The sequence below is a fragment of the Sander lucioperca genome, chromosome 8 (assembly GCF_008315115.2).
Source record: "Sander lucioperca isolate FBNREF2018 chromosome 8, SLUC_FBN_1.2, whole genome shotgun sequence".
Classification (NCBI taxonomy): domain Eukaryota; kingdom Metazoa; phylum Chordata; class Actinopteri; order Perciformes; family Percidae; genus Sander; species Sander lucioperca.
The window spans coordinates 37,513,479-37,524,808 of NC_050180.1; the positions used below are offsets into that span (position 1 = coordinate 37,513,479).

General features: G+C 43.1%; 1 protein-coding gene across 2 annotated transcripts in view; it reads right to left on the bottom strand.

Moving 5' to 3' along the window:
* Positions 1 to 1,214: 1,214 nt before the first annotated feature.
* Positions 1,215 to 11,330, bottom strand: part of si:dkey-91i10.2 (uncharacterized protein LOC555224 homolog) — a 59,545-nt gene continuing 49,429 nt past the window's right edge. The window contains exons 4-8 of one of the 2 annotated variants that reach the window (XM_036004198.1): positions 7,308 to 7,503; positions 5,746 to 5,950; positions 3,246 to 3,835; positions 2,516 to 2,661; positions 1,215 to 2,179 (exon numbers count right to left, since the gene is read on the bottom strand). In XM_036004198.1, the coding sequence (XP_035860091.1) occupies positions 1,345 to 2,179; positions 2,516 to 2,661; positions 3,246 to 3,835; positions 5,746 to 5,950; positions 7,308 to 7,503 (1,972 nt within the window). In that variant the 3' untranslated portion in view covers positions 1,215 to 1,344. Of the gene's footprint in view, positions 2,180 to 2,515; positions 2,662 to 3,245; positions 3,836 to 5,745; positions 5,954 to 7,307; positions 7,504 to 11,330 lie in introns of both variants that reach the window. The other variant, XM_036004197.1, reaches the window with a different exon arrangement.

An 11,330-nucleotide genomic window follows, 5' to 3' on the forward strand; every position in this document is an offset into this window, starting at 1 on the left:
GTGACATATTTCAAACCTATTTAATTGAGTTCTAATTACAAACGTACAGTAATTTATTTAAAATTGCCAAACATTTGCTTCTTCCAGTTTATCAAATGTTGCTTTTCCCTTTTCTGTATAATCGTTAATTAAACAACTTTGGGTTTTAGACTATTAGTCAAACAAAACAAAGCATTGGAAGACTCTTCTTAGGGTCTTGGAATTTGAGATTGCCATTTTTCAATATGTCGGACATTATTAGATCAAATGATTAAATCAGATAAATCAATAATGCAAATAACTGCAGCCCTACAGCTACATCAAACATACACCTGTTCTGTCCCATGGCCCGGTCTGTGTGACCCTACATGGAGTCCTGAACACAAGGTTGAAAAACTCTGCAGTCAACACACAGTGGGGGAAACTGTAGTGTCCAAATTTACCTGTGTGACATGATGTTAACAGGAAACAGTTAAAGGAGACTGACTAGACTTGTCACAAACTGCTTTGATGGCACTAAAATGATCGTAACTCCAATTCCTTCGTGTCAGGATGATGGAGGGAAGCTTTAAGCCATAAACATGATTAGATTTGAGACTTTAATCTGCCACATCAAACTCAGTAACACCTGAACGCAGAACACCAAAGGGAATCTTGGAAAATTAAATGCATGTACAGTAGCTACTTAATTTGGAATTGGCAGAGATTATTGCTGTTATGTGAGTTCTCATTTAAACACAGTGATACAGGAGGTCTGCTCAGCCTGTCAGAGAGGCTCTGCTCAACTGCATCTCTGGCAGTGAAAGTTGCTGTACCGCCAACGTACAGTAGAGGGCGGCACACAGACAGTAGAGGGCAGTGACAACAAACAGAAACCACTGAACAAAGCTCTCGATCACATCTCCACCACTACATACCAAAAACAAATGTTTCCCTACCCACCGCCTTGTATAAAAAATTACATTACAATTTTTCTTTTTGCAGTCAGCCATGTTCAGTCATGCTTTTTAACACACACTCCTTATTTACTGAAACACAGCTCTCTTTCTCCAAGAGCAAACAGTCTTTACAATCAAGGCTGACAAGCACAGCCCAAGTTTTTTGGTTGTCCAAGAATCTGATATTTTCTTTCAATGTTAACGACTTGAATCTTCACACACAACTTCATGACAGTATGGCGCACTTATAACTTTGTAAGAAAAAAGTGCTATATCTTCCGTTTACTTTGAGAACGATTTTTTACTGAAATCTAACATGTTTTAACAATGGCGTTACTCCAAAATGCTTCTTGTTGCCAGTTTAGTTTTGCAGTAGAAGGATTCAGGTTATTTACAGTGTAACAAAGGCGGGGGGGGGTGGTTAGTCTCAGGAGCGGGTCTGGTTTGTGTTGATCATGATATTGGGCAAAGCATTGCGTCTTTTCCTCCAGGTGCCCAAGTCTCGAGTGTATCTCTTAATCTGATGGAACCACTGCTGGGTGCGAGATTTGTCCGAGGCGCGGAAAACAAAAGACTCCCGCCGAATATCGAGCACCTCGAAGGTGTCCTCACAGTCCGGATCTGTCGACACCACACAGTTTCCCAGACGGATGGGCTCTCTCAGCACTGTGAACTTCCCGCTGCTCTTGTCCTTGATTATAACTAGCACTCCGTCTCTAATGCTGTCACCACCACCTTCTCCCTGATCCCCCCGTGCCCCCAGCTCGGTGCCCTGTCCTGGGGCTTCACCGGCTCGCTGTATCCTCACCATCAGCAGACTCTGGACATTTTGGAACTTGAGGGCCTTGGTGCCCTTCTTCACCCACTGACCATCTGCCGGCTGGGACAACTGGAGGGGTCCCTCCATGACAAATCGTGTGTTTTCTCTCGCCCAGCCCACTGTCTTCATCGACACCTCTCGCATCTCAATGTTGATGACCTCCCGGTTTTTGCGGCTGTCGCGGCGGAACGAGCGGAGGGACCAGGTGACGCCGTTGCCCTCCTGCTTGGTCTTCATGTTGATGTGCTCCAGATGGGATTCCACCCGGCTCTTGGCCTCACGGAGACGCGCGTAGTCGGGGTGGCATTCGGAAGTGACCTTAATGATGCGGCTCAGTAGAAGCGGGTATTTAGTGACACGCTGGAGGGGCGCCATGAGGAAGGAGCGCAAGTTCATACGACGCAGTGCTGTGTTGTCATTCTGGGAAACATCCAGGAAGATTCTAAAAAGACAGAACAAGAGAAAATGAAGTTGAAAACAGAGACATTCTGTGCATGTCCTGGGGAAACTCTTAAGAAGCTGATTAATGGGAATCACTGGACAGCCTGACTCATGGGTGAGCTGAAGTTCTGTCTAAAATATGAATCATTGCAGCTCTCCTCTCAAAATAGAACTTCTTCTGAATAAGTGATAAGCCGCTGTCTTCTCCATTAAGATTAATTATACATAACAGTCGTGGCAGGAACTAGAGAAAGCTCCCAGAGTAACTTTTCCAACACACACACACACACACACACACACACACACAAAGAATCCTTATAAGCTACTTTGTGTGTACCTGAGCAGCTCTTTCTCCTTCTCCAGTGTGTTGAGCAAGTTGACCGAGGTGGACTGCTGCAGGCAGTAGGTCTGGAAGGCAGGCAGCATGTTGACGAACTCCAGAAAGATCTCTCCTATGTACACTGTGAGCAGATCCTCATCTCCCTGAGGTCAAACCACATGAGAGAATATGGTCAATGTGCAACTTATTTGTGTCTTATCAAGTCATTGTTGTCCATATTATTATTATAATTGTTTTTAAACTTTATTTTTCTATATTTTTTGCAAACATAATACAGACATTATCGCAGCGATGGATAGATACGTCAATAGAAAATTTACATTGGAGAAAGGCAAGTGAAATTGCATACGATTTAGTTGTAAACTTAACTTGTTATGGCCTTTTTACTTGCTGCCATACATTTTTTTTAAAGGTATTGTTGTCCTTTATTGTGTCTAAAACATCTGCTGGGACAGTTAAATGTGTTCAGCCACCAAACATTATAAGAATGCCAACCCACAAGCATACACCAAGCTCAGCACAGCAGTAATTGGGGATTTTAGTCTCTATACAGGACAGGTCAATGCTGGGGTGGAGGAGGTAGGGCTTATGAAATGCTTTATGAACAGCAAGTGATTGCTGCAGTTACAGCAGACATTGGCTTTTAGGTAGGGAAGGGTACCGAATTCAATACTTTTTAGGCACCGACCGAATAGTGTGTGTGTGTGTGTGAGAGAGAGTGGGTCACCTGGTCAAAGGCCTGGTCGATGCTGTCCTGCAGGTGTTCAGTGAAGCGGTCGTTGACGTCTATCAGCTCCTGAACGTTGCTAAACACCACAATGAGCTGCTCAGCGGTCAGCAGCCCAGCACTCTGCATGGGGCAGTAAAACTCCTCCTTGATGATCCGCAGGTCCTCGCCGTAGCTCGACTCTGTGTTCAGAAACTCCAGGATGGCTTCCTTGCGCTCGGTGCGCAGCTTGGAGCAACGTTCACACATGCGCTCTCCTCGCTCTTTGGAGGCCCCATCCCTCATTCCACAGTCTGGACAGGGTCTCTGGGCCTCCCAGGCTCTGAGAGAGGCAGATGGTCTCTTCCAGGTGCGGGACAGTCCCGGGCCAATGCCGCTGTCCACGCGTTCCACCTCGGCTCCCCGGTTTCTGCGGTAACGGCGAGGCTCGCTGTCCTCCTCCTCCCGCTCATCACTGAGGCCTACCACTCCGCTGTCGACGCTCAGGCTGCTGATGGTGCTCCAGCGATGCTGCCCGGAGCGAGTCACACCCAGACCCGCCTGACGCTCCTCACCAGGGGGCTCTGAGCGACCACGAATTGCTGCTGGAGCTGGAGAGAGAGAGGTGGAGGTGGTCAGATTCATTAGTGCTCATGATGTTTATGGATTTACTCTATACAGTATTTGTTATTCACACTGTGTGCATGGAGGCACACACACACACACACACACACACACACACACACAATCTATAGCCTCCCTAATGGATGCCCATTTAATCTGGACTAGTCATTAATTACTGGTCATGTCAAAATGAAGAAACTGTTATAGATATCATCTTTCTCCAATAATTTGATCCCTAACCCTCCAGTCGAGGACTTAACCTTTGTCCCTATGCTTGTCAATACTATTGTGCATGCGTTTAAACCTAAACAGAGAGACTGTATGTGTTTGCTGAGACAAGGTTTCAAATGTTTTATTGAAACACCTGGCTCATTAAACAGGTGCTATCTTAATTATGTATTAATGCACTGGATGATGATAATGTTTTGGTACTAAGGAAAAAAAAAACTATTTCTGGTGTGTATACTGTTTTATTTTAAGAGCAACAAGGTCATCATTAGCATATGCCAGCCATATTGACTGACATTCTGTGGCGTCAAAGAGCTTCTGTTGACAGGGAAGAGCACAGTATTAGCAGGGGAACTCTGGGGAGGTGAGGTGAGGACAGAGTGCAAAGGCCAACATATTCAGAGACAAGCATGACACTAAGTTGCATGAGAGAAACAAAACAAATGCAGCTCTTAACAGTCGTATTTTTTTTGAAAAATGCGAGGCATTGTAATGTCAGGCTCAGTCGGAGGTTCATTTACAATTGAGGGTGATTCACCTTCCCTAAAGATTAAATTTGGGATTAGATTTGGGGGTGGCAGTAGCTCAGTCCGTAGGGACTTTGGTTGGGAACCGGAGGGTCGCCGGTTCAAGTCCCAGTACGGACCAAAAGTACAGAGTGTGGATTGGTAGCTGGAGAGATGCCAGTTCACCTCCTGGGCACTGCCAGGTGCTCTTGAGCAAGGCACCGTACCCCTCCAACCACTCAGGGCGCTGGTCCAGCACTGGCAGCCCACTCACTCTGACATCTCTCAATTTGTGCATGAATAGGTCCTGAGCATGTGTGTGTATTTCAGGCCTGTGTGTAGTGATTTCTAAATAAATTGTAATTTCCCCACTGGGGATCATTAAAACAGTATAAGGTAGGGAGAGAGAGACAGGTAGGGAGGAGGAACTAACAAAAAGATGCTAACGAGTTGGGTTATGGGAAATGTACCATCCAGTGTTTTTGTAGCTTGATCCACATTAGGGACTCAAAGTACAAAATATCTCTCTCTGCTGCTGTAGTTTTGACCATACATCTGTCTTTTGCAAATCCCAAAAATTTTACGGAAGTGAAATACTAAATCACTGAAATACTCTATTTTATTTTTTAAAGATTATTTTTGGGGCATTTTAGGCCTTTATTATATAGAACAGCTGAAGATGTGAAAGGGGAGAGAGAAGGGGAATGACATGCAGCAAAAGGCCACAGGTCAGAGTTGAACCTGCAGCCAACAAGGACTAAGCCTTTGTACATGGGGCGCACACTCTACCAGGTGAGCTATGCAGGCGCCCCACTGAAAGACTCTTTTAAACCGATTTTCATGATGTTTGGTGAAAAGGTAGGCTCAAGGAATGATCAATGGCCTAATGAATCATTGATCAAGTGATAAACATGGGCATACCACTTATAAAGCACTGCTTCAGGACAAATATTTCAGGCCACACTGATAATTTTTACCTATACAGCTTGTCCACAACTGTGAATTATTTTATTTTGGTGCATAAAACATTCGGCTAAACCAGAAAAGTATGTTGTTTTAGTACAATGAATACAATACAATGGATTACATACAGAAAACCGATCAAACACTGTGACAACAACAAAGTGACACAGTTGTCAACCATGTGTGTGTCATGTACTCACCGCTGTCTCTGTCGCGGTCTCTGCGATGGCCGTGGAGTCGGGCGGCTGCAGCGATCTTCATCTCCAGCTGTTTGCGCTTGGAGGCGTCGGCTGGCATGGGATCGCTGTAGTGGGGCCGGAGACGGCACTCACGCTGCGCCCTCACCGTCTCAGCCAGCTCATAGGCTGCGTCCGAGCTGGAGCGCCTGCAGCCCAGACTGGTGTGCTGCTGGTTGGAAGGACATGTGTGTCAATCAAACGGTCATGTTGCTATAGCAACAGATGAAGAAGGGCAAAACTCTCCGAGGAGATAAGGTGAAAATGAAGAGAGAAATCACAGCTTTTGGAGCTGTGTGAGGAGTTGTCATATCACCATGTTCACTGTCATGACATAATTACATAACAAATGTTGGTTATCTCTCTGATCCCAGCTTGTAGAACTGACAAGAATCCAAATTTCATACTGAGACGGAGCACTAATCGTCTGCCAAGTTTTGTAACGGAGTCTAAACACAACATGGCCACACACCCAGAAATCTGCTCTTATCACAACTTGAAACCACCCAGCCTTGAAGATAAGAGATGTCCCCCTAGTGACAATTCAAAGCATTTCCAAGCTTTTTTTTGACATAAAGCAAGGAATTCCCCGACATACTGCAGCATTCTGCACCGACAAACAATCATCACGTGGCTTTTAAAAATCCTTTTAGGGTCTATCAAGCCCCAAAGAGTTGACCTAAGATGGAAAGTTCAAAGGTCATCGCTATGACACGCACCTCCTCACCCCAGATGAATCGTCCATATCCATTGCATTTGATGACATTGGCTTTACATGAAAGATTACCTCCACAAATGTTGACAGTTTTCTGAAAACTAACAGCTACACATTATGGAAAGGCTCAGGAAGGTTTTCATCACTCTAAACCAGAGAACAACATGATATACAGCTTGCAGCAACCAGGTAAAATGAAAGAGAATAATTCATGTTCCGCCGAATTATCAAATTGCAGCTCTCGCTTTAGGAATGCTGAGGAAGGGTCGATTGTGGATTCACAGCCAAAACATGAGAAAGGCAAGAAGCAAACGCACCCCGACATCTGCTATCTAAACTACCTACGGCCTTGTAGCATGCAAGCAAGATGTGACTTCATGTCAGTCCGGCTCCTCTGTTCTGCAGCTGCAGAGAGGAGCACAATGCTAGCTGGAACTGAGGCTGGTGTCAAGCTGCAGCCAGCCAGCAGAGAGGAGTCATGCGGAGAGCAGGAATGAAGCGCTAGGGTACCGGCAATTGACTGCTGGAGGGGGGCTTAATCCTCTTTTTACTGAAACCTCAGATGTCGAGCTGCTACTGGAAGACAGCGCGCTGCATGCTCGTTCTTGTCTCAACAAATACCTCTGCATCAGTATGTGTGAGTGATGTGCATGTGTGTCGCAGTCCCCTTGCTTGTCCCAGTCATCCTTAAATACCAATAGATCTATGTGTTTCTGTACACTGCGACGAAACGATGAAAAGCGCAGAGCAAATACACGCACAGACGACACATTTAAGACATAAAAACATCAAAATGAAAAAGAATCCTTACGCATTCTCCTGCTTCCTCTCTTCCTCCTCCTCCTGCAGGCGTCTCGTTGCCAGCCTCAGCTCTGCAGGCCGTTGCCGACGTTGCCATGGCAACGGCGGAGGGCTGACAGTCGGCCAAGGGGGTGGTGATGTCACAGCCTCCGTCCCGGTCACCTGACAGCCTGACGGGGGCCTCGGCGGAGATCTCTGCACTGCAGCTGGTGGAGAGAAGAGGAGACGGTGGTACAGAGGGGGAGAGAGATGGATGGAGAGAGGGGAGGGGAGTGAAGGAGAAGGATAAGGGGAAGAAGAGAAGGTAAGGAGAGGGAGAGAGCGAAAGAATGGGAGGAAGAGATGTAGGAGAAGGGAAAGGGGGAGGAGGATAGAAGCAGAATGTGGGAACAAGGAAGTAAATGAGGAAAGAGGAAAAGTCAAAGGAGGGAGAACAAAAACGCAGGAGGGAGAGGATGGTTGAAATTATAATTCTGGCAGAGTTCTCTTCTTCTTACAGCATCCCTGTCATACATTCTTCCCTCTCAAGCTCACATGCCTCTCTGCTTCCTGCTGTGTCTTCCTCTATTCCCACCACTCACCCTCCTCCTCTTCTTTCTAACCCCCAAATCAATGCCTCTCCTCCCTTCCTACCCCCCCCCCCCTTTGACCTTCTTCAAAAACCAAACAAACAAAATCAAACTGTAATATGTGCATGCTATATCCTGCGTTTATATATTTATATCATTCTAGCAACATTTTACAATGGAATTGGTTATCAGGCTATCCTAATAAATAGTCTAATAATAATTAAAAAAAAAAGCTTTTTTAATTTAAAACACTAACAAAACGTAAAAGGTTTTGTTAATGGAGACTGATACTTCATGATTTATAAATGTTGCAATAATGTTGACAGGTTGTTGTTTTTTTAGGAGAATTCTGACTATAAATAATAACATACATTTCAATTATTTGTTTACCACAAAAACCCAAAGGAGTTTGCAGTATTTTCACAGCCCTGAGTAGTGCCTGTAGATCTTTCTCTCAGGTATAACTTCCACCAATCAGAGAGTAGAGCTGTAGCATCTATACTGTAGCCTGAAAGGCTGCTTGTAAAGCTTAATTACTGAGAATGCACAGATGGACGTGTCAACAGATGGACATATCAACATTTTTATCAACATCTCTGCCCTGGATTCTGGCAGCTGGACAGTATGAAGATTCCGTTTAGAGAGATTTTAGTGAGTAAATCAAACTGAATTCTTAAAACTTAGGGGGAAAAACAGTAAATGTCCTATCAAACCAAAAGTATGAGCAAAAAGAGGCTATAAAAGCTAATGACTCCGTCTGGGTTCCTCACAGACATTCCTTTCACATTATATGTAGTCATATTGATTAGTAAAGCTTTAAATTAATGCACCCATCTTTAAATTCTGCTTTCACACATTATTAACAACAGGAACTATATACATTGTATTCATTTTTTTTTCTCAAACACTGGTGAGCTTTACAGTCCAGCAGGCACAAGTGTGAAACACAATATCATTGCAAGAGAAAAAAACCTACTGTTACCTACTGAAAATTATTATATTTTTTACTTAAAATAAATGTGTTTGTGGTTCTTTATTGGCTCAGCGGGTTTAAAAGGCCCAGGGGTCAAAACCCTTAACAAAGTCTTAACAATGTCTGGCTCTCAGAATGAAAGAAAGGCTGTACTGTACATTCCTAAAATATTGACTTTTCCCCCCCGAAGTGGTATATGTAACAAGAGAGGAGATGGCTAGTCTCAGGAGCAGGTGGGGTTAGCGTTGATCATGGCATGGCTTTATGGTTTTATCCAACAGCAGCTATACATTTGGTGATATTGGCTCCTGAGCTTGAATGTAATGTTGCATGTATATGTTTCTTGTCATGTCCACAGTAAACATAATTGTTTTTTAGCAGTTAAACTGCTGCTGTTACTGTGGCTGCTGTATAGACGAATGTTTGCATTTTCTTTGTCCAATTCCAATCTCTTAAACTGTCCTTATTGTTTGTTTTAAATAGGGTTGTAACTACAGATCATGTCCATTATTGACCAATCTGTCAACTTCTTTTATTTATTAATTTATACATTGTTGTTGGAAATTAGTGACCAATAAATAACCCAGAAGCCAAGGTGACATCTTCAAATTGCTTGTTTTGATACAGATATTCAATTTACACTGATATAAAACAAATAATCAAATTACCTTTGAGAAGCAGGGGCCAGAGAATGTTTGGATACTTGCTTGCTAAATGACATAAACAATTAACTGATTACTGTCAATCCATTAATTAATTAAATAATTGTTCCAGCACTAGGTATTAACCTCTGCTATGATATGCAGTTCACTACGGCCTGTTACGTATCCTCAAATATCCCTGTGGCGATTTAACATGAGGTCTCATTATTCAAATGCTTCTTACATAACTGTCTTTTCTGAGCTCTGTCCCTCCCAAACCAGTTAAATTGCTGAGCTCTTGGTGGACACGTCAACTTTGGCTCGCACACATTTTTCATAATAAACTACAGCAAACCCTGGGAACCTGTACTGATTTGTGTTACACAAGTAATCACCAAAGCCAGCACAGTACAGATGAAAGGTGTCCAGATGTCCTATTTAAACTGTTGCCAGTGTGTCAAAAAGGCAGGTATAAATAATGCAGTTTTGATTACGCAGCTCTAAAGCGTCCAACGGGTTTTTCCTCGGACAAACTGCCACACTGTCATTAAATGCCTTTCCTTCACAGTATGAGCTGTCACATTGCGGATGATGCATGGGAAGTAATAACCTGCAGCTTAATTCAACAAGGAACCACTGTATGTGATAGATCACTGCTCAACACGGCACTGTGTGACATTGAAATTAGCCCGGCTGTCATTTCCGCTGATGCATATCACTCCAATGAAATATATTTATGAGTGTGCATCTAATAGAGACAAATAAATAGAAACTGTTAGATACAGTGGAAAGATGCCTCCCTCCACACGCTTTACATAACTGGTGCACCTTCACTGCAGTATACAATAAACTCGGAGATGCTTTCACTTCTATAAAACCCTCCTAGGTGAAATAATATGAATATTACTGTAATAATACAACTAGAGCTGTATTGTGCTCTGTATGATAGTTTGGCTGCATGATACATTTACAACAAAGACAAAGAGACTTATTGGTGAAAGTCAAATACCTCAGGCTGCAGAGATCACACAGAATACAGTCATGTTTAATTAATAAATCTCCAAGTACTAAAATATTCACAGAGCCTCAAGTAAAATTTAAATCACAGGGGGGAGCGTACGGTGTAGTGCATTTTGGGCGCTTTTTGAACATAAAAGATCAATCCACTTGGGATAAACAATGTTGAACGTGAGCTGCTGGGGGTGTCAATAGGCTCTATGAGAGGGCTGCATCAGTGCTGAAATGATTAGTTGACTAATCAATTGGGAGAACAGAAGGTAAGCTAATCGTTTAAATTATTAATCAAGCAAAATACTAAACACTCTGCTTCGAGCTTCTTAAATGTGAGAATTTGCTGCTTTTCTCTGTTTTACATCATCACCACCTAAAAATATTTTAGTTTTAGCCTTGCTAACGACATGACCTTAGAGATGGCAATGTGAGTCATTTTGGTCGAGACTGAAATATATAAACAACTATTAAATGGATTGCCATGACATTTTATACAGACATTCAGAGTCTCTCAAGAGGATGAATCCTAATTACATTGGTGATTGTGTTAGTTTTTTAGTTTTTGTTACAACAATTACTGATCGAATTGTCATTACATTTTGTACAGAAATTCATGGCCCCCTTTTCAATAACTTTACTGATCCTCTGACTTTTCATCTATTGCCATCATCAGCTCAAAACTTAAATTTGTCCAATACAGCCTCAAAGATCCTTGAGCGTGTTGATTAGATAAAACAAGGAATTTAAAGACATAATTTTGGGCATGTTTCACCACTTTGACTATATATATATATATATATATCATAAAAAATAACCATCAGTTGCAGTCCAAGACTGCA